This window comes from Python bivittatus, unplaced genomic scaffold (genome assembly GCF_059951505.1).
Source record: "Python bivittatus isolate LINGU-HERP-01145 unplaced genomic scaffold, Pbiv_v1 ctg000330_np1212, whole genome shotgun sequence".
In the NCBI taxonomy this organism is placed as follows: domain Eukaryota; kingdom Metazoa; phylum Chordata; class Lepidosauria; order Squamata; family Pythonidae; genus Python; species Python bivittatus.
The window spans coordinates 1,009,023-1,033,310 of NW_028277058.1; the positions used below are offsets into that span (position 1 = coordinate 1,009,023).

General features: G+C 37.8%; 1 protein-coding gene across 3 annotated transcripts in view; it reads right to left on the bottom strand.

Annotated features, from left to right (window-relative positions):
- Nucleotides 1-2,498: 2,498 nt before the first annotated feature.
- CELSR1 (cadherin EGF LAG seven-pass G-type receptor 1) overlaps nucleotides 2,499-24,288 on the bottom strand; it is a 170,597-nt gene continuing 148,807 nt past the window's right edge. The window contains exons 25-35 of one of the 3 annotated variants that reach the window (XM_088141636.1): nucleotides 20,349-20,523; nucleotides 16,977-17,089; nucleotides 15,404-15,483; nucleotides 13,547-13,673; nucleotides 12,291-12,416; nucleotides 9,861-9,955; nucleotides 9,356-9,456; nucleotides 8,211-8,378; nucleotides 5,161-5,403; nucleotides 3,984-4,251; nucleotides 2,499-3,398 (exon numbers count right to left, since the gene is read on the bottom strand). In XM_088141636.1, the coding sequence (XP_087997762.1) occupies nucleotides 3,374-3,398; nucleotides 3,984-4,251; nucleotides 5,161-5,403; nucleotides 8,211-8,378; nucleotides 9,356-9,456; nucleotides 9,861-9,955; nucleotides 12,291-12,416; nucleotides 13,547-13,673; nucleotides 15,404-15,483; nucleotides 16,977-17,089; nucleotides 20,349-20,523 (1,521 nt within the window). In that variant the 3' untranslated portion in view covers nucleotides 2,499-3,373. The remainder of the gene's footprint in view (nucleotides 3,399-3,983; nucleotides 4,252-5,160; nucleotides 5,404-8,210; nucleotides 8,379-9,355; nucleotides 9,457-9,860; nucleotides 9,956-12,290; nucleotides 12,417-13,546; nucleotides 13,674-15,403; nucleotides 15,484-16,976; nucleotides 17,090-20,348; nucleotides 20,524-24,288) is intronic. The other 2 variants (XM_088141638.1, XM_088141637.1) reach the window with 2 other exon arrangements.

A 24,288-nucleotide genomic window follows, 5' to 3' on the forward strand; every position in this document is an offset into this window, starting at 1 on the left:
AATTCAATCACATTTGGAGTGCATCTGCTTGTTTTCTTACACACACTAAATGAAAGAGGAGCTGGTAGCATCAACTAACACATTTAATTAAAAGGCGTAAGCTTTCACGAGCGGCTTTGTTAGTCAGAAAAGGTGCTATTGGACTCCTGACTTTTTGCTACCGTAGACTACCACGACTGTCTTTCTACAACGACACAATTGAAGAGAATGTGTTTCTGCAGTTAGAAGTAATATTAAGTAGATCACAAGTGAAACTGGAAATGATTGATGTAAATGTTTTCATATTATGCACAATTTCTCCTGAACATCGCCCTCTAACAGGACAGGGAAGTTAATGGGCTAATGAGGTGCTTAATTTTGAAACTTTAATTCAACTTGAATGTGTAAAATTCTCCCTCCCACCCACCCATCACCACCCTCCCATTAACAAAACTTTTAGCAAACAAAATTCATAGAGATCTTGATGGAAAGGCATTTTGGGGTTCATTTTTTTCTGCAGAAGTCCTTCTCATCGAGGGAGTTGCCTTCCTCAGACCAAATTCTGAATCTCTGAATCTAAATGTATAGTAGATTATAGACTTTTCTTTTTGATTTACAGATTCAGAATTATGCCACCTTCCTGAGCGTATAAAGATTTTCCCCTGATGTTTTTTAATTGGAGATGCAAAGTCAGAGATGAAAATGAATTCAGAAGTAAATATTGATCAGTTATATAGTTACTTCGGGTAAGAGTTTAAAACCCTTTATGTAAATTATTAATTTGATCATCATCACAACACCGCATATGGTAGGTCACTCTTATCCTGACATTCCAGATATGAGAAAAAGCCACTTTGGCTAAGAGATAACAGCTGACTGGGACCATTAGCAAATTCACAGCTAAGGCAAAATTTGCAGTTCTCAAGCTGTAAGTCAGGAATCCAGGGAAGGGAAAAGACCATATCTACCTTTATTGCTGAGTGGAAACCCCTTACAGACTTTTTTATGGAATATGTAAAAAAAATGAACTTATGATTTATGGTTTTGATGATTAGAAAGGATAGGTTATAGAAAGAAGAGAGGGATGTTGTGAATTTGAAGAAAGAGATACATGTATAATTGTACTTATAACTGCTTTAAAGAAGATCAGAAGCTAGTTCTTTGTATCTTTTTTTTCTTTTCTATTTTTCTTTTACTTTTTTCCCTTTCTTGCACTTTTAACTTTGACTTTTTTCTTTTTTTTCTTATTAGTGTGTATTAGTTTTTGTCTTTTTTAAAAAAAACTTTTAATAAACATATATTAAAAAAAAGAGGAATCCAGGGAAGGGGGTTTACTAATCACCCTTGGGAGCGCTGTCAAAAGTTGCTTTGCCCATGCAAGCCCCAGAGGGTAGTTGCAGTACCAAAACGTTGAGAACTGTGAGATGCAGATTAAAAATAAGTGATTAAAAGTGGTATATTTCTTGTCCAATGCTAACCCCAATGAAATTGTTAGTTTTATTTATGGGAGAGGGATCGCATCAGTTTAGGGGGTTGTAATCTGAGGATTCCTGGCCTAGAAATTTTCTGTCTTACATCATTTTTTTTTGCTTATATATAGGCTTTCTAGTAGTAGTTTGATTAATTAATTCTAAAGTGGCTTGCATTAATGAAATTCCCAGTGTATTTTACCCAGCTGAGAAGATTTAACTGAGTCTAATCATGGTTGAAACATTTCACAATAGATGTTTTCTCAAATATAGCTGGCTTAATGTATAAAGACCACAGAAATGAAAAACTGACAAAGCTGCTCCTTTCTTCAAACACAATGCTGTAAAAATATTTAGTTCACCTGACATGTAAGATATTTATTTTAAAAATCTCTGAACATTTGTTAAGAGATGGAGAAATTAAAATACTCCTAGACTTTTTCTAAAGAGTGAAGTATGGGAACAAAGTGTAATTTTACTTTTTAAAAGAGTAAGATGAAGGAGGGACAAGCTTCAAAATTTAAATAAATTTCAGCAGAATTAGATGATACTATTAAAAAATTATAGCAATTTCAAAACAATGCTGAAGACAGGCTATGAATTCTACCAAATGGAAAAAAAAATCTAAATATGCTGAAGCACAGAAAAAGGACTAGAAACCTACCACAGGTAGATTTATGAGGATGGATTCATTCATTATGCCAAGCCATGACACACTTAACCACAACTGGCTGGTTCACACAGATGCCAAGCCATAAGCAATAGCTTACAAGCCACAACTGGATCCACATGACACACTAGGGCACAAATGAAGAAGCCACCTATTGTAACTTAATGCAATGAAGAAATCCAGTGAGACTATGAGCACATGCACAAATATTGTCTTGAGACCATAACAATACACACTGCAGCCTTTAAAATATTCTAATTTCATATGATAAATGAATGAATTTAGATACCCTAACCCAGTGTTTCTCAACCTTGGCTACTTTAAGTTGTGTGGACTTCAACTCCCAGGATTCCCCAGTCAGCCATGCTGACTGGGGAATCCTGGGAGTTGAAGTCCACACATCTTAAAGTAGCCAAGGTTGAGAAACACTGCCTTAACATGTCAGTCTTTTTTAAAAAGACTCACAAATCAAGTTTAGATTCCTCTCCCTTTCCCTCTCTGCTCAGATGCCAAATTCAAGTAAACCCGTGCAATTTTTTTAATATAAAAAATATCAAAGTTCTTTCACAATTGCTCTCCTGCTATCAAATTTGAGAAAAAACAGAAATTATATGAAATGTACAAAAGAACTGCCATACAAAATATATAAAATTATCTACAGCTATATATATATATATATATAGATTTATTTATATATATTTATATAAAACAATGGTATTTTAAGGCAAGGTGTCCACCACATGCTGGGATAGAAACTGGAGAAGAAATGAAAGGACACTTGACGAGATACATCTTCCTCCTGAGTTCTGCAATCCTGCTGAAACAGAGCAAAACCCCAGCATAAAATCAGATGGGGGCTTGGTGATACATCTTTCGTATTATTGATGATGTATTCCTCAAAGGTAAGTCTCTTGTTCAGATGGAGTGCCCTGCCCAACACCCCTTGCAGCATTGCTATGGCTCAGACCACTTTTCAAAGGCGTTATTTTGCAGTAGCAAATTCCATTTGCTGGTCTCAATATGGCACATTTGATGCAGTCAGGCGAGTCCTTGAAGGGATTATAACTTTAACTTTAGTGAACAACTCACAGGAAACTGTGGAATTGTCACAAGTAGGTGCAGATTCCCAGAAGTGACAGTCTTGGCATCCTCACTCCATGGCAAGCAAATGCAGACTTGAGTGGTGCCAAGGAAGTGATGTTACAGCAGAGTAATTATCCAAGGTAATTTTGAGTCTTCACAATTTCCTGATGATTCAAATTGAAGTTTCATTACTGCCTCTGTTCATGAGAAGAAGTAACCATGCAACTTAGGGTTAAACAGTGCCAAGCTGACAACTGCAAGTGAAACTACCTAGATTATCATATTTATGTTAATATGTAGAAGAAAAGCCATGCTTCAACAGCTAAGCTTCCACAAGTGTGGCCCATTTTTGATGGAGTGCAAAAGAAAAAGTGGCAGAAAATTCTTGATAAGTATATGGGAGGGGAGCAGGGTCTTTGATGAAGATAACTGGTAAAGGAAACATTTTGGGAGAAGACAGAAGTTAAACTGAGAACACAAATCCAGTTTATCTGATTAGATCACAGAGATTATACTAAACATAACTCTTTTAGATGTCACAAAAACTCTGTTTCAAGCAAGTGATGATCAAAGCAAGTGTTGGAGGACATGAAAGGGAAGTGGAGGAGGAGGAAGAGGAGAAGCAAGGGAAGATCAGATGGCTCTGATGCTCATTCCTGAATGTCCAAAACAAACCACTGAAAGAATTAAGTGGTAAGTCTTTGGAAAGAAATAAACATCAGAAAATCAAGAGAGGTAGCACAGTGGGAAAAGCATGGTAAATGTGCAGACTTGGCACTCACTCAGAATCCGAGTTATTCTCAGCCGTTATTGTTCCCATGTGGACATTCATGGCTAAACCATTTATCTGTTCTGGAGGATGTTCTCTTCTTGGGTTTTTTATTGTTACCCCAGAGTCTGAAGTGGAGCGAACACCATTATTAGTCCCAATGGAAGTTGTTCTAGGTGAAATTGCGGTTTGATTATAGTCTGACAGTTTTTCCCTTAGTCGATTCTTCATATTTTTGTCCACTAATGGAGGAGGGTAGGTGATTTTATTTTTCAATATGCCTAACACAGAGAAGAAGAGGAAGTGGCCATCGTATTAATATAATCAGATGAAAAAAAAATCACAAGGTTCATTTAGTAAAAGGCAATGCTCTATGCATATATATGTTTGACATGAAGAAAGCCTCTGTTTTCAACTTCTGTAATACTCTTCACTCATATCCACAATGCCCATCTGGATACGGCCTGCCCCACCAAGCAAATGTAGTATCAACAGGAATAATATTAGCATTTAACCCTGACTTCTTTCTACTTTATGGTATAAACTATTTTTGTAAGGAATTAGGGTCAAAGCATTGAAGGAAGCCCCCTATGTTCATAGGGATTTCACAAAAACTTTCTGCAAGGGTACTGGACTTTCTGCCACTTCACACATGAGGCTGAGAGAAATAGAGGAAGGCCAGAGTGTCCTTCTCTGTCAGAATATAACAGCTCTTAACAGTCTGTCACCATATGTTATGATTTCAGGTTACACCTGAAGTACCTTAGAAGTATACTTCCCAATTGTAATATATGAAATGGCCTTAAGCTATGAACATTGAACAATTTAATTCTGAGAGCCTTTATTTTTCATTGTAGTGCAACTTGTATTAAGAACATAACAAGAACTATATTAGATGAGGCTGAAAGTTCATTTGTTTCAACAATTTGTTTCTCACAGTGGCCATACCAAGACCTCTGGCTAACCCACAAGTGAAGCAAAAGGCAAAAGTCTTCTCTCAGGATTGTTCCCTAGCAATCAATATTCATGATAGGTCTGACCCTGAAGGCATCACATATTATCATGATTAATAATGATTGATAAAGTTATCTTCAATGAATTTATCTTCTCTCCTATTAAAGCCACATAATTAGATAGCCATCATCCCATTTTGTAGTAGTGAATTTCATAGTTTAAACTTTCCCCAATACCTTTCCTCTGTTCTGGTGGCTGGTGGTTCTGATGAGTGAGTGGTTTATTCTCCTTTTGCTGTCCGTCTTCCTCTTTTTCCTGAGGTATTTCACTGCTGTGATTCACTTGATTTTCCTGATGAAGTTCCACATTAACCTTGGTTTCCACCTTCAGTTTTTGTTTTGCATTTGGCTCCTCCTCATCACTTGCGTCAATGCCTTCAGATGGCCAATAGGGTTTCACATGGTTGGGCACTGTATCAACTGCAGGATACAAAATAAGACCATATTTAAAACAAAACACACACACAGTTTTTTGAACTACAGTTTCAATGAGCATCTCTTCAAATTTCTTCAATTACCTTCAACTTAGACAAAGTCCATCAGCAAGGAAAGACTCACTGCTCACAGATAGACAGATTCTTTATTATGGTCAATGACCAGTCCACAAAACACACTGCATACATAAAACTAACTGATGAATTAATTAATTAGGTGTGTCAGTCAAGCTGCTGAGCATCTCTCATATTACATGACAGAATTTGCCACAATTAAAGAAATACAATCCATTGAGTCTGAAAGTCAAAGCTGTAAATAAAACTGATCAGAATGACTGGGAAATTTGTTTAATTGTGGAATTAACAGCTTGTGGCGGTATCAGCACAAAACAAACAAGACATACCTAATGGTTTCAACAGCTCCTTCTCTGCATGGGCATTGTTTAGATTTGGATGGAATAACTCTTATATCAACCTCTAAAACCACTGGTGGAAGTGCACTGTATTGTGCCAAGGTTAGAGCCCTCCTCAGTTTGGGGACAGTAATTTAATTTACATCTGACAGGTCTGGAATGGGTGTGAGGGCTACTTAGAAAAATAACTTTAAGAAGGTACATCAGATCTGATTGAATATTGATGTTCTTAATGTGACGCTTGATTGTGATGCCTGTGCTGCATGTCAGGTTCGGCCGGTACGGCACTTCGAGGAAAGCTTGCCGCCGCACCGCGCTAACTCCGCTACTGGCTGCTAGCTGAGGAAAAGAGGAACTGAAAGTGCAGTTGATTAATGGGCCACCTGCACCTAGCCAAACGGGAAAACTGCAGCGGAAGCTTTAACTTTACACTGATAAGCGGCACGAGCTAACAATGAGCGGGGCCGCGGGCAGCGAAATGAGATCACCGCGCAATCCAGAAGGCTCGGGTTTTGCACGTGACGGGAGGAACCCAAGGGAACCAACCCACGCTGGAGAGGACTACCAATCAAGGACAATGGGACCCGGGCTGAACCTGCCATTCTGGACACTTAAGGGGGATTATTGGGGGGCTGATAATCCGCGGCGGTAACGCGATCGCGGGGCAAAAGCGCAGGAAGGGGAGAGGTATAAAGGAGCAATATAAATGTACCAAGCCAGTCCTGGCTTTGTTTGTAACTGTTACGTTACGCATGAGTAAACCTCTTTTGTGAACCACACGTGTCACGGGAGTTTCTCTTGTCGAACGGGGCAAATCTTACACTGCATGCTTCTGCCCTAGTATGCACGCCTGGGTTAAAGAAAAACCCAAGGCTTCCAGTTTCTTATGTACTGCCTTGGCCCATAATGGAGCAAAATTATCAGAAAGGACCCAGGGGGTGGAGGTGGGTGTAGACCTGCCAGGACCAAAAATAGCTTAGTCCAGTATGTGAAACTGTGTATCCAGGCACTGGATTTGATTTTACTGACACCAGTCTCGCCATTTAGGATCATGTTTGAAATGCAACTTAGGGAATGGGACCACATATATCAGACGAGACACTTATTGTGCAAGATGGGATTTTATAAGGGAGCCAAAGAACCACATCTTCCAACTGTACCCCTTCTGTGCTCTGCCACTGTTTCTTCGGTCCTTTTCATTCCACACAGAAAATTAAATAAAAATAGCATTAAAAACAAAATGTGTTTTTGTTTTGTTTCCACCGTCTGAAAGCACTTTCTGTTAGCAAAAAGTCATACTGGCATTAAAGTGGATTGCACAAAATTTCAGGCCCATGATTCCTTCTTTTTTCCTCAATTACTTTCAATTTCATTTTCCTATTTTTCTGCCTCCACCAAGGTTGCTGAAAACCCAGCAGTAGAATGAGGAGCAGATATCTTTTTCCCACCACTGAATGGGCTATTAAGTCTCTATTGCATGATTCAAGAGATCTGTTCTGCTCAAGCTGCTTGATTTAACAGTTCTCCATCAGCTTTCCTGTACCGCAATGACCCATCTCCAATTTCTGCAATCCTTGAACTTAGATGTCCTTGAAATATCCTTTCAGCAATGTTGGCTTAGTAAAAAGTCCATCCTTGTATTTCATGGAGAAAAGCTCTGTATTCTTGAAGAGATTAGACATGTTTTCTCTTCAAGGACATCATTAGGATAACCCATGATGATATGATATGATGATATGAAATGAGGATAACATTTTTAATTCCAACATACCTATAACCTGGGCTATGTGAGCTAATCTATAGGGTGTTAATATATGAATGATTCTACCCACAGCTGATAAGTTTACTTAATTTTCCTTTTTCATCTGTTCAGTTAATGCACTTGTATCCATGTATGTAATGTGAAAAAAAAAATAGGCGCAGAGATATAAAAAAATCAAAATATAAAAGTAGCTTTAAACTATAGTTCTCCAACTTCTCAAGTATAATTTGAAATTACAAATACTACCACTTACCCCATCCAAAGTGCCTATTTAGCTCTGCAAAGCATGCAGGAACTGTGTCTTTCCTTGCAATGGTTGCTATTGCAGCAAAGTGAACCCCCTTTTGTAGGTGAACAGCAGAGTCTGCTTCTCTGACAGTAGGTCATCTAGAGGATCTCCTGGTACAACACAATCACTTCTTTGGATTGCAATGTATTTCTATAGTTTTTTAGCATTTTAAATACTGCACTCTCTTTATAAGAAGCCTGAGATTATGAATATTTGAATTTTACTGATGGAATCTTGAAGTAACCAACATATTGTGCTCAAAGAACCACACTCTGACTGGCTTTCTGTGGGCAGTAAGTCTACATTTTCCAAGGGGGAAGCTCTTTTACCTTTGGGAGTGCTGTGGATTGGGACCCTCTCATTGTTTTTCAAAGTGCCAGTGTTCCATTTCTTCTCCACATCTATCACATCTTCCTCACTATCTGACGAGTGAGAGGAGGCATACGAACTGCTGTGTTCATCAAGGGACAGTTCACTGTCAGAATCAGAATCATGCTCTGTGGACAAAAATAACCACACAGCCAGTGAAATGAGCTGTGACAAATAAAATTGAATTTTGCCATAGATTTCCCATTACTATACTGGCATTTTACTATATGCAAGGATACAGCCAAGTGAGGTTGATACTAGAAATCTGCAGTATGAGTAAAATCTAACACTGGTAATTAATTTCTCTCCTGTGGATAATTGCCCACCTGTTTTTTTCAAGAGGAAGATGGTTCATGGACTCCATTAGCCATCACTCTTGTTTGAGAGTGGGAGGAATAAGCGTTAGTGGAAGGGCACATGTGGTCAACCCACATATAGCACTGTGGCCTTCAGCCACCATATAGTCATGGAGACATAGGAGACACACCACAGTGAAGGTGGACTTGGATCTGGGTTCTCCTAGTTCTATTCCATCACCTTAACAACTACACCAAATAAAAACCCAGATGTCTATAAGCCTAATCTAGATGTTCTGCATTTTATTTCTCATTCAAATGGAAGCTAGTGGTAAGGAAAGAAGATGTAAATTGATGTAATATAGAGTAAACTGGCTGGAATGATGCCTTCCAGCATGTGCTCTGTGAAAATGGCTAAGGGACCAAGGGGAGCCAGGTTCAAATGCCTGCCAAATCAGGATCACTGACTGATTTGTATGTGGTCCAAACCCTAGGATTTTCACTGAGCGTTTTAACTGTTTTTTCCTCCTTTGAAACCAGTGCTTTCTACTTCTGCTTTCCTGTTATGTATGGCCTTATCTTTCTTACTGTTAAAAACTCTGATTTGCTAAATAGATAAAATCTAAGCTACAGTATTTCTACTCCATGGGTTTATTTTAGCTGATGGTACTTGATAATTAGACCATCATCCTGTGCTTTTTGATTTGCATCAGGTTAATAAAACTGAACTAAGAAATATAATCCTAACTGGCAAGCAGTTGAAAAAAAGGTGTATTAATTAAACCCATTGGATTTTGTATTTCTCTTACCATTCGATTTTGATGGCTTCCTGTGGAAGATGGAGGAATCTCCTTCAGTATTACCAGCTCTTGCTTGACTTGATATACTGAGTTTCTGGGCTTCATCTCTACTAAATCAAATATGTAAATAAATAAATTGTTCCCCATCAACGCTTAAAAATTTAAGCAAAACTAGAAATTATACTGTATTTTGTCATCTTCCCCTGGTGCATTACATGATAGTGTAGATAATAGAATAAGTGAACCATTGCTCATTACTGTTCTTGTCTGATCAAACTGCACAGACACTGCAAGGGTGCAGAGAGAATACATTGCATAAGAACAGATCTGCAGAGAATGGAGGCAAGGACAATTTGTGCAAAAGGGGCAACACATTATTTTGTTTGCCAATGGGGCAAGGAATCATTTTATTTGTAAAAGAAACACAAAAAGAGAAGGAAATCTGGAAAACCATGCACCATTACCAGATTACCTGAGGATACAAGCAAAGTAGTTATTGTGATTGTTGGCTGACCTGACGGTGCTTTCTAAGGAGACTGTGGATTCCCCAATTGTGGTTCGATACATATTTGGTTCTTCAATATAGGTATCGTTGCAATTCAGAGACCGCTGAGAGAGAGGGAGAAAGAAAAAAGAAGAAATGTCATCTGGAAAGCAAGGCTACTTAAAAGATAGATGCTATTTAAAAAAAAGTTATATGTACAGGTAGGTCACGATTAGTTCAACTTCAAATAGTGCGATATTCAATTTAGTGCAAATTATAAATTAATACCAGGTCTGTTTAATGTGAGACAAAATTCAGTTAGTGAGAGGCTAGTGCACCCGTGGTTGAGGCTAGCACGTGTGCAGTTGGCATTGGGTTTTAGACACTAATCATTGTGTGCGCAAAAACAGAGAAAAGGAAGGTTCCGTTTGAGGAAAGCTCAAAAACAAAGAGGCTCATTTTGAAGAAATACAGCAGAATACAGGAGATAGCAGGTACACTTTGGATATGGGTTGATCCTCTTTCACTGTTATACAGTATTTCATTAATAAACATATAAAAATTTATGTTTAAAAATATAAGTTGCTATTTCCGTCAAGCTGGAACCAATTATCCTATTTTCCATAGAAATGTCACTTCGAATAGCGCAAATTCGAATAATATGACCATTTTGTGGGATTCATTAACTGAGACCCACCTGTACAATGATACATATATCTAAAGCTTTTGCTGAGCAAGGCTTTCTCCAAAGTCTTTCAGCACAGGGGAAAAAAACCATTCTTACTGTCTTTCTTCCTACTTATTTCTTTGTTTTCTTTGGGGTGGGAGGGACATTCTAGATTGTAGGCAATCTGAAATGGTATATCCCTTGAAGACTCACATTACGTAATTAACCCAGTCATGGCCTTAGTAATCAAATGAATCTTAAACTCTTTAAAGATAATCAGATTTTGTCACGGTTAGTTAAAACAAGGATGAGCCTTAGTAAATTAATCTTTTGCTTACTTCACACAGTTTTGCTTTTAGGGAGCAAAGAGCTACCTTCAGTAAAGAACTTCTAATAATAAAAAGAAACATTTTGCTCTCTAAAAAAAGGATTAGGAATAATCCAACTTTTCATCCCTATTTATAATGGTCAAATAAGACATTTGATCTAGGTAATTTTATTTCCCTAACTCTCCTATTTGTACTGTAAGTAGGGCTACCTGATCTCAAGCTTTAATGAAGAAGGTGCACATGCACATCAACTACAAAAACATTTACACAATTTGCATATTAATTAATTAATGTGTATTAATTTATTTTTTGATTCTTGGCTCCAACAATCTCAGGCTGTATTGGAATAAGCATATATGGATCTGACTGGGGTAAATACAGAAATATGATTTGTATTTCCTTTTAGTTCTGCCTTTTATCTTCTTATATAATTATTGTTTTGCATTTTGTATTCTGATATGGCCTTATAACTAATCAATAAATTATTATTGTTATTGTTGGTCAACAGCCAGATGTTTAGACTAGATTTGGCATTTTTGTCCACCTATTGAGTACTTCCCAAGGACCTGGGATAGGCAGATATTGTTTCATGGTGTTAAAGGTATTGTTGCAGGATGTAAGCTGTTCTAAGTAAAGCTGCCTTTTGCAATTGACTGATTATTATTATTATTATTATTATTATTATTATTATTATTACTACTACTACTACTACTACTACTACTACTGAGAATGCATGCATTATTTCGGTCTCTGTCATGAAAACACACAAACCACCTTTTCAAGTCCCAAATTCCTGCATTTCTGAATAATTCAGTGTGAAGTTACTCTTCCCACTTATTCAAAGTAATGGCCTCTCTCTGTCCTATGGATGCCTGCTCATCATTTGTTTTTTCCTGCATAAAACTTTCTATCATCTTTAAGTTAGTAGTATCAGGGACAGTGACAATAAACTCCTTGCCACTTTCTTGTTGTATTAACAGAGCATATTCTCCTCAATCTCAATCTCAAAACATGTTTGCTGAACCAAGCTGTGGAAACTACCTGAAGCCACCTTGTAATTAAATCCCCCTGTGTGTTCACTGTCACCTTCTCTTAATTCTTTGCCACCATTTGTGACCAGATTACTATTACAAGGCTGAATTTGGTTCTGTGCATGAACAAAAGTAAGAAACAGAACCCAGGTGGCCCAAAGCCCACAAAAGTTGGACAGTCAGCTTGATTTTGAAGTACTCCCCACCTGCTGGATATTCAAAATCCCAGATCAATCAGGACCTTTTGAGTGCCTGGTAGGCTCACTCTAAGGTCACTTTCTTAGTTACAATTTTAATTAAAAATACCTCAGTCCTAAACTGAACAATTATCAATACAACAATGGACAATTGTAGAGGGAAAAAAGAAATATATAAAACAGAATTCTGAGCCAACCAATTTGTAGGGAAATGCTTCTGCAAAATAACTTCTCACAGTTAACAGGGTAGCTCTGGTTGTTGTGGAGTCATCTGGAAAAGCCTTCTTTCCACTGAATGTATTCTTCAAATGCTTCCTCACTTCCTTGTTGAATATACAGTGGAAAAAAAAGATGAAGAGGCCCTAGATTGTTGTGAGAGGGACCAAGAAGAAGGAGAAGAATAAAAGTATGTTAATATGTTATTCTTCCATAATGATAAACAAAGTGATCAGATAATGAGGACCTTTAAATATATATTACATTTTATAAAGTAATGGCAAACCAGTTCTGTATTTTTGCTAAGAAAATAACACACACTTGTCCCAGTAGTCACCAGGAGTTGAATTCGACTTGAGAGAAAGTTTATGTTACCGTAAGTTGATGGAAATGAGTTTTATGCAACTGAATCCCACAATTTAACTGTGAATTGCACGAAGAAGTGCTTCCATTTGCCTGTGCAACTCTCCCATTTAGCTGTTATCTCTCCCAAACATCTCCCCTTTGATCATATGCTGGTAGGACTTAGAAATGAGTACAACTTCTAAGATGAGTACATCTTCTGAAGATGAACCCTTATCCACTGCATATCATTGTCCCATGATTGTAGTTCTCAGCTCCCTCAACCACTGAACGTAGCCACCTGAGTGCTGTTCATCTCTGCCCTAAGATGGCATCTCATACTAGTACATACTAGTAATCTAGTTGGAATTCTTCTAACCCGCACTGAAATAAAAAGCTAACCTTTCCAGGGCTATATTGCAGGCAATATTGAGCTAGATAGGAAATTGATCTCTCTTGGTGTATAGCACCAACCTACATTTCTATTTAATTAATTAAACTTAGCAAATATGTTCCTGTGTTGCATGTCATTACAATTTTCCAATGGGATCTTCTGGGCTTCTGTTAACCTATCCTCACAGAAACTGAAAACCAAAGACTTTGATTAAAAATAATCATTTCTTGAAAAGATTAGCAGCAGAGATACATTTAAATAATTAAAAATGGGAGAAGCATTATAGCAAAAGCAGCTATTCCTTCATTTTTTTTAAACAGCTGTGCATTTCAAAGAAGGCAACTCATTTACTGGAGGCTGCCTCAGTAAAATTTCCTGGTTTCCACTGAGTAAAAGAAAATTAAAGTCATTTTGGGTTGCCATTTTCATTGTGAGCTCATCTTCAAAAATACAGACTACTTCAACAGAGAATAAATAAATTATCAAGGCCCTTGAAACAGAACAAAAGGCTTACCATTAAGACCAAATGTTATAGCTTACCTGTAAACAGCTAAAGATAGCAAACAAGTAGTGAAAGGTCATTATGTCACTATTTACTGCCATCAGACCCAGTAACCAAGTCGCACTGACCAACAGGAGGAGGAGGAAGGCAGTCCTCAGTACAGAGCTAGATAAAAAGCACAATTAAAATAATTCTTTTAAGGCATGAAATACAGCTCCTTTGGTGTGTAGACTTCTATTTCCAGTCCATCCTGGGAAACAAATCATTTTGGAAGATTCCTAACTAAAATGCAGAAACAAAAGGTTTTAATCTACTCTGTAACCTTGTCAAAACTGCTGTAGATTTTTGCAGCTCATAAACCTTGTCCAGTCTTGTCCAAACAGATGTCAGTAACTGATCTGTGACTTCTAAATGATAATGTCACTATCTATACTATAATTAAGTACCAGCTCCTAACAATGCTGATTACATCATGTGCTGGCAGTGTCTTATCAGGCTGCATGATTCTACTACCCCAAATCCATTTGCATGCTGCTTTTCTCCCAATATGATATGGAAAGCAATATGTGCTACATAAGGTACTAGGCTTGGGCAAAGATTGGAAAGAACACTTCACTTTGCATGAGGAAAATATCCCTCCTTGAAGTGCTGAGGCAGACATATTAAGACTTGGGGTAGCTATTTGGAAAGTTTCCCCAGATTGTCTGTGTCTGCATATGCAGGCAAAGACACTTTCAGTGTGTCTGCACATACATGGAGAGACAACATGTGAAAGCCCTTGAAGCAACCATGAGTCTTTTGGGGGACATGTTTGATCTCAATGCTTTGAGGGATTCACTGCAAGCAACACCTTAATTGCTTTTCACACACACACTGGGCATATCAGCACTGCTGCCTCAAAGAGACTTGCAATGATCTTCAAGAACATAGTAAATTGCCTCCTTTGACTTCCTCTTACTGCATCATCAGATAACAGCAGTATGTTAGCTAAGGGTAGAATGGTAGAACAACCTTAGTCTCTAAATTCATTAATTGAGGGAGTGTTGCAGAATAATAAAACTCATGCCTTGGGTATAGAAAGTCCCAGATTCAACCTCTGGCAACTCCAAACAGGGCTAGAAAAATTCCTGCTGGAAAGCTGGAATTGGTCTAAATGGTACAGTAGAAACTAAAATGGAACTCAATAGAAGGCAGCTTCCTATGTATAGTATCTGAGGATGTGTCCTAAATTGACTAAAATTGGTCAGACTTATAGAATAAATCAGAAAAGAACATATTTAAGCCAACTGTCAGAAAGAAGAGGACCTAGAATATCAACAAAAGAGCTACTTGTGTGTGTTGGTAACTTTATCCAACAGAACCTGGGCTGTTCCTTCAGTCCCCCAAATCCTACAAGAGACTACAGAATAATCCACTGCAGTGATGTGTTAGAGTGTAATTTATTGTGAATGCTTTCTGGAGAAAAATTTGGGTATGATTTTTTAAAAATGTACTGATCTGACCTTAAAAATGTTTGGAATGAATCTCAAAATTGAGAATACAATGCTACCAAAGGAGAAGGCAACTCCAGGTCTGAAGGCAATCCTTATTTTTTATATCTTCAACAGATCTGTTTTAGCAAACAGTTCACTATAATACTATTATGCAAAAAGCTGTCTTATGAATGGAATCACAAAAACTGGAATGTGGAAATGAGATGTGAAGGAAGTAATGTAAATGAGATTAAATGGCACACAAGCACAGCTTCTCCACTCTTGATACCATCTTCTTAAGACAACCAATGACTCAATAAACTGCTAAAAATTATTCTACTTTGTAACAAATATGTCACTCTATATTATCGCTGCTCAGGATGATTTCCTTTCCACCTGGCTTACATGATCCAGTAAACTTACATGATACCAGTTTTCTCTAGTGAACGCTGCCTTCGTTTGCATGATGCTTTCACTGCTAAGATGAAGATTACAATGTTGATCTTGAAGGGAAAAAAACACAAAGATCAGAACAACAATTTCTATTTTATGAATCCACCATGTATGTGTGTGGATGTGAACAAAAAAGAAAACTACAGTACTGGGAATCTTCTTGTATTTTTAATTAAAATGTTTGTCCTCCATAGAGTTCTAGATAGCTCACGTAAACTGACAATAAAAACATTACTGTAGAACACAGAAATACAAAACCCAAAACAGTAACAGAATAAAATAATAGCAACAAACAGAATGTATAACGTATTTAAGTAGCAAGACAAAGTAGCAAGAAAGGTTATACATGGAAAGCCCTCCTGAAAAGTCTTCATTAATGTACGGAAGTTGTTAGGAAGGCAAATGATTGTGCTGATAATAAGCTAAAGCATCATGTAGTACTAAAGTAAGCTTACGGGGCACACAGTGTAAGAGATTGGTATTGACCTTTAGAGTCCTAAATAGCTGAGGGTTCAACTATCTGTGGGGCTACCTCTCCTGTTACAATCCTGTCCAGCTGATAAAGGAGAGAGGCCCTTTTGAGGACACCCCCGCTGTCAGAGGTCTGCATTGCTCCAAGGTTATGGAATGCATTCACTCAGTTATTTACAAAATCTGTAAACATGTGTTTCTTCCATCAGGTTTTTAATTGGTAGTAAATAATGTTATCACTTCTTTTATTGCTAATTTTAATCTGAGGATTTAACTTTTTTATCATTCTTTTTGTTTTTTAAATTTTGAGTACTGACCAGACTATAAAAATAGGATATAAATCAAATAAAAAAAAGGAACAAGCATAACCATCTTGTCTTAAGACACCTATATACTGGTTTTAACATTTATTTGGCTTGTCTACCCTGCAACCTAATGAGTTTTTAGAGAGACCCATTAGTAATGACTATAGGGAATGCTTTTTTTTTTTTTTTTAGCACAATACATTTTAAACTTCAAAGGGTCAGAGTCTTTAAAAATTTTATACAGACAAATGTAGCCATATTACAACTTTAAGGACAGTATAACCCTCAGGCTTCACTATATTTGGAATCATAATCATATTTTTGTCAATAAAAGGCATGCACATAATTAAGTACAAAGAAGATCTATCTTTTAACAAACAATAATAATGTTTGGGGAAAAAAAGGTAATTTGCCGTTAGTCCCATTGCTACTGGTGAGGTGGATGGACTCAGTTAAAATGGTGATGAGCACACCATTAGAAGACCTGAAAGACCAGATTAGGGATAGATTGTCCTAAAGAAAATCTATCTATATGGTCACTAGGAGTTGAAAACGACTTGATGGCACATAGTCAACCAATCAATCACATTGCTACTGAGACATTTTACAATTTTAAACAGCTGCAAGATATATATTCTTATTTATGTTTTGTACAAGAAGTCTGAAGGAGAGGTGTCCTCACACTCAGTTGTGATTACTGCTCTCTACACTGACTATAACCTTGCTCTATTAGAGTATTACACCACTGCAGAATCGACAATACTTACAGCCACAACTATTACAATGGGACCAGCAAAGCTCCAAATCAGGGTGTCATAAACAGAGAGCCAGCAGAAATCTCGGTTCCCGTATCCCTGGGGATCTAAACCGACAGCAAGACCTGCATTGCAATGCAAAAGCAGAGTGAAACTCAATGTATGGAGTCTTTTGAAACATTAATTCACATTAAGAAGTATAAAAAAAATGCAAAAGAAGAGTAGGAGGATTCTCTTTGTTTCAGTTGTTTTTTTGGGAGAAGGAAAGGTTGCTTTTCACTGTCTGTATCTTACCCTACTCATTAGATATTGAATTAAAATGAGATGTATTTCAGCCCCCAAGTATGAAATCAACAGTTTAGGAAAGAAGTACTTACTACTAAGGATTTTAAATCCCACTTCCACCCAGTATATCTCTATCCTTGAGCTTTCATATCCTAAACCTTGATCATATTCAAAGCTTGCTAGCACAAAAAAAGCCTCCATGCCAACCTTTTGTAGCCAGTTGCCCTCCAGACTTGACAGTTCACATTTCCCATAGTGCCCAGCAACTGTTGAGTGAGCATGATGGCACTCCAACCAATCTTGACAGCCTGAGATTGAGAAGTCTGATCTGAATCTAGATTACAAATAGGTTTTCTTCCACATTCCCTTTTCTTCTTCCTCCTCCTCCTGTTTCCACTGGACTATTTTCAGGCCTTCGTTTCTGTGTTCTTTCTCCTCTGGTTTTTGCTCCTCAGCAGTTTTCTGTGAACTCTGCTTTTTCTTATTCAATTATCCTTCCTCTGGCCAATTTTCTTGGTCCCTATACTCTTTCTCTGCTTTCTCAGTTTCTGTGATAGTACTTTCCTCTCAACCCCTTTTGCTATCTCTAACTTCTTGTTAGCATTCAATTATTGAGTAGCTCCTCTACAACTGATTACAAGAATCATGACTATTTTATAGCATCAGAGCAGTCTGGCCTGTTGATAGAAGAGATAGGTGCAGTATAATGTAATTGGTATGACAAACACTGCTGAGCAGATTAGATAAATGAATATCCGTAGGAATTTGCAATGCCACACACATCTATTCTTAATATTGCTCTGCTTTAAGAAGCACTTAGTAACTAAAGAACCCTTTAGGCACACATCCTTCCACATATGCAGTTTGCTTTTTTCTGCAATTCCTTACAGCATCACAGAATATTTTTGATTTGAAACTCTTCACCAGGCAATACAGATGGGATAAACCTGCTCTCAGAATACGGCAATCTAGAAGTTTTCTTGTACATACACATGCTTATGTTCTGAATGAATGTTGCAAAAAGGATGGATATAAACTTTAACCCTGAAAAACCTCAAAAGCTTGTGAAACTAGATTAAAGACTTTTCTAAAGACAAAAAGAAGTAAATAGATCTGGAAATTTATGTTAACAGATAGCCATTGTGGAAACCAAAGTGAAGGTAATGGGAAAACTAGCAATTAAATTTATTTTTAAAAGTGTTTAATTACTCCTCTAAAGGAATCCATCTGAAGAGAAACAAAGCTGCTTAGAAATTACCATAGAACCATTAGCATGTGCAAACATTTCCACTGCTTGAGGCAGTTAAAACACACTGGAGGATATCACAGTTATAAAAGTCTTCCAACATTTTCTCCCTTTTCCCCTTTATCTGTCTTATAATAAAACTGATTTAATTCATTCATCCAGTTTATTTTGCATAAAACATTATTTGTTTTATCATGGAACTTTTTCAGTCATTGAAAACTAATCAGTACTTTCAGGATATTTGTGATCATTCTTTGTTTTCACAGATTTAGTTGTTTTTGTTGTTAAAAATATAATGTGATTACAAGCAACCTTGATATTACAATATAAAAATTGGTGGGGGGAAATCTGTATCCTTCTCATATACTAAGATTGTTTTACTAGCATGCCAGCTACAAAAAGGGAACAATTTTCAAGCATATTAATAGTCCTTCCCTCAATATCATGCCTGGGCGCAATAACTTATCAACCCATCTTCTATCTCTATGCCATGCCATAATATTGCAGGTTATTTATAGTAAATATTCTGTTCCTCAGTATTAAATATTATGCAAACAAACACACAGAGGGAGGCTAGCCAAGTTATAATTCCTAAACAAACAATTATAATCCTTTTTCAATATGCAGAATGTACTGGAGGTGAGAAGTTGATACATGCATGTTTTCTTGAACTTTGAGCTATAGTTTCAAGAAAAAAAATCCCTCTCCAAAACTTCTTCATGACATACCATTGCTGCTATTTCTCACTACATAAAATGTGATGAAGAACCCGTTATTCCTTTCTCTCTACAGTGTGTAGTAGAAGGAAGAATTCTATGCAACATATGTGGATGAAAATACAACAAAGGATTGGCTACAACGATCAAGGAAGGTTGGACTGCATTTTCTGCTCTCACTAAATTCAGCTCAGCAAATTCCATCAAGCTGGGTTCAACTTAGTAACTATATGGGCAAACGCTCACCATCACATGCCTCCAGTAATCAACTGCAACTCTTCCAAGGTTATTTGAGTAATCTCTTTGATCCTCTCCATCTAAGGTTATCTGCAGTTTTCCTTCCTTCTACTATCTTCAACCTTGGCAAACATAATAATTTTTTCTGGTCCATCATCTTCTCACATCCATTCCCCAACTATGTGAACTTCTATTTGCTGATCATCACTTCAGTCAGCATTTATTTGGTCCAGGACTGATGGACTGGTTCTGCTTACAATCCATTGTAATATACCTTGATTATTAGGCTACAATATTTAAGAGTACAAAAATTGAGTTTCATGAGACTTACTCTCTGACACAAATAGCAGGGTAGAGAACTCTGATCCTTCAGATGTTACTTGAACCACTCACAGTGCTTCCAGTGGTATCATGTCACTTCCACTGGTATCATGTCACTCACTGGCTGGTGACGATTAGAACTTACAACAATTGTGATGGAAGATATTTTAGGTCTGGCAGTGAATATATTTTCATTCATTTGAGACACTGGATTTATGCAGAATATCTTTGGATCTTCATGTTTAAATATTTTCCCTTACAAGTCATTCAAATTTCTTTTTAAGTCACTATGTTTAACTTCTAGTTTAATGTACATTTGATGGGAATGGAGATGTTTCTTGCTGCCAAAAAGTAAGTACCATTTAAAACCAGAACATAATTTTGTGTACTTCTCAATTTTCTGTAGCCTAAGGTAGCATTTCTACATCTTCAAGTAGAAACTTAGGATATGTCTGTCTTTTTTTGCTCAGAATAGGTAAAATATTCCCCAGATTTCAGTTACCAAGAATTCCTAGGGGGAAGTTTTGGCATTCGTAAGGCTAAACATAAGATCATAGTACAAGTATATCCCTTTCTTACCTGTTATAATGGCAGGAATCCCCCAACCCATAACGTAATAGAACCTCATGTGCCCAAAATTGATGTTTCTCACTTCAGTCAGCATACGGTAGATATGAAGCTGCTCAACAAACATCCAAGCAAATGTGCTCATGTAGAAGTAGTGCAAAAGAATGGCTATTACGGTGCATACAAACTAGAAAAAGAAAGAACTCAGATCAATTAGAACTGCCTCTGCCAAGCCACCATATATTTTAGCACAACAATCAATCCTTGGTTATATGTAAGTGAACATTCATAAGGGCTGCAATCCAAGTAACTATTTTATGCATGATTACGGCCTAGCCTTTTTTTCAGACTGCCAGACCACTACACTGTAAGAAGTGTAATATTTGGAAAAGACCCTGATGCTGGGAAAGGTTGAAGGCAAAAGGAGAAGGGGACGGCAGAGGATGAGATGGTTAGATAGCATCACTGAAGCAATGAACATGAAACTGAGCAAATTCAGGGAGGCAGTGAAGGACAGGAAGGCCTGGCGCAATATGGTTCATGGGGACATGAAGAGTCGGACACGACTTAACGACTGAACAACAACACGCTAGACCAGATGCTAATATAGTCCAGCATCTCATTTTAAACAGGTCCAGTCAGGTGCTTCTGGGTCTCCAAAGGAAAGTTAGGAGAATTATCATGCCCTGTTCTTGTTCTCCAGAATCATATTTTCTCTTAATTTATAGCAACACATAATCATTTGTACACTCATAATTTTGGTAAGCTTCTTTCAGTCCTTAAGAACTGCCCAGTCTGTGACTCACCAAACCTTACATAGTGTGCAAAATGTGTACAGTATTTAGAGGAAGGAGGGTATATTCCAATCAGGAACTAAAAAAAAAAAAAAAAACTTTTATGAACTCCTGGGGCAACTGAAAGGAGAAAAGACATTTTTCACATTAGTTTTTAACTAACTGAAATTACCCATTTCTTCCAAACTCAGGCTTGTGCTCAGTCTTAACTATGGTTCATTAAAGCAAACCAATGTCAAACTTAAGTCAATAAAACTAACTTGTATTAAGAAACCATAATTAAGATTAAGTGGAGTTTGTGGATTTTACCTGACTCTACACTGGTTAACAGAAATGGAAGTGGTAACGTTTGGTCTACTTATGGCCCCACAGGAAGGTGAGGAATGTATACTGCTTTTTGTTTCTGAACATAGCCTCAGTCTCCTATGTTAAACTACTAAAGGGTAGGAAAATTGCCACTTAATTTCTTCATCTAATCAAAACCTCAGAAAAGAGCTAAACCTGAGCTGGCAGCTTTATACTCACAGTTTAAAAGCTAAAGTTGGCAATTTTATACCCTCCCTGTAAAGGCTTTACTCTCCTAATATAATTCTGAGTATTATTTTCATGTGTGTGGGTATGCATGCTTTATCTGTATAGGTCATAATGATGCAAACTGCTTATTTAAGATATGCAACAATGAAAATAAAGAATTTTGTCAATCAATCATCCACGGATCACTGAAACCTCTCCCAGTCATGTGATCCCTGCTTTACAGAAATTAATAAAAGGAAATGAAATGTTGAGCGACTCTATGTCATTTGTGTTCCTACATTCTTGACTTTTCATGCTCATTAGTGTGTGACTGCTGAGGCTATTCTCATTCTGCAAGGAAGGTTCAAGAACTGTTTGAAAGATATACCAGCAGACCTCACTAACTTTCAAGGAGTGGCCCTTTCTGTGTGATTTCCTGCTTGCTCAAGTAAAATGTTTAAGAAATGGCTTAAGATGTGGCAGTATATTTTTGTTAATTGACTCATGGTCAACTCTTGTTTTCAAGCTTATAAAACATTTACATTTCTGAACACCCTAGCAAATGCTCTGAATTATTAAATGAAAACCAGGATTTAAAAGGACATTAATTTGAAAAAAAATATTCTTATCACAAACTCCTTAGAAGGGCTAAACCAGCATATTATAAAGAAGGACAGCTAAAGAATTATACATTTTACTGAGGTAAAGTCCCCAGGGTCTTCTCAGAATGGTTGGGGCTAAAGGTTTTGTTTATCAGCAACCCAACTCAATTCTTGACTCTCCTCTGCCCCCCCACCCAACAGGCCCTGGATCTACTTATTTTTTAAGTATGGCTCTTGATATGCCATGTAAAGCCTTGCGTGGCCTTTAAGCCAATGGAAGAAAACTCCTGTGCTGAGTTTTCTATCCTCCGTGTGGATATGGAGGTGATACCCAGCCCCATTTTCAACTTACTGTCGGAATCCTCGCAATCAATTAGCCAACTTGCTAGCTTGCTTACTTCGTTTCTGCCATTGTAGATAGAAAGGGGGGGGGCGCCATGCCGGGAAAGAGCCGTTAGAAGCAGATGGGCTGTTGTCGGATTCTTAAGAACGCTGAAGGTCATGCCAGTGGGCGATGGGGGACTGGGAAAGCTGGCAAGGGGGGGGGTGCACTTAGAAATGGGCAAAAGTAACTTTTCGGCGTGTGCAGGCTTAGTCTTAGCAATGCTTTCGACCTGTACACTACTTCTCAATAAATGAGCTTTTCTTTGAACCTATATCAGTTTCAAGGAGACTTTCTTTCGTTGGGAATCGAGAGCGACAGATCATTACACTTATTTACTCAGAAGCAATCCCTGGGCCAAGCATCAGCAGCACCAACATGGTGGGGCAAATATCCGGGCCCATTGTCCCCTGAACCTTTCCTTCTTTCTATTCCTTGTTTTTTTAAAAATAATATTAAAAGCCTGAAAGGGGAAGTGTGAAGTTGGGTTGATACAGCTTTTCTCATTCTCTAATTTCTTTGGATCCTGCTCCTGATGCAACAGGTGACACATCGGAGACTAAAGGCACTTGAGGAAAATCATGGTTGTAGAGAGTAAGGAACATGACCTTGACAGACATATGCAGAAACCGTTGCCTAGGCAAAAGGGGCTGAAGCACTTTTAAGTCCAGAACAAGATAACATTTGGAAGTGGCTCAGGATGTCACCTCTCTAACTCACTGAACAATGAGAAGGAGGAGGAGGTACAGCACAATCAGACTTGCAAGATACTTATAGCCAATCTCAATAAAAGTACTTGTACCCTTCTTGTTAAGTTAATTTCCTGGTCTGGTCTAACTAGTGGGACTGACATTGATGTTGCTACCTCCTAACCATGGCATTCCTTTTTTATAACATCTCACTATTAAAAAGCAGGTGGTGGGGGGGGGGAGAAGACTTGCCAGTGTCACCTGCCCAAATTGGAAACCCAACATATTTTCCCTTTCTTTCACTCCCTCTCTAAAGCAGGGTTGGGTAACCTAAGGCTTGTGGACCACATACAACCCTAAGGTGCCCCATTTGACAACCCAATATTCAAGATTCTGCAGCTGAAAATGGCCACATCTCAACCACACACGTGTCTTTTCATTCAGATTGAGGGTGGGAATGAGAACAGGAGGCAACCTGTATTCATCCCATGCTTAACCTTATGATAATCCTAGGAAAAGGCTGAAAATAGTCTGAAAAATGCCTGGTTTTTTTCTGGCTGTTTGGGAAGGTTGGGGGATTTTAAGGATGGAAATGGGAGCACTTTGACTCCCAGAGGTCTTCCACTCTCAAGCCAACTTGTAAAATCTTGCCCTTTTCAGTGATGCCAACAGTGACATCAGCACCATGTTCTGGTGATGTCCTCTGCAGTCCTTTGAAAGACTGGGAGGCAGAATTACACCCTCCATCCCCTCTAACGTTGTCCATCACTACTGTACAAGAAGTGAGGGAAGGGCTGAGTCAGGCAGATTTAGAGACCTTTCCTTGTCACTTGTTCCAGCTATTGCAGTACCCCATTTCTCCAAAGTTTTGTGTGGGGCAGCAGAGGGATGAGAAGAGCACTTTGCCTATAAACTCTTCAAATCTGGCACCTTATTCATCAGACATCCTTCTCCAAGATGAGACAACAGCAA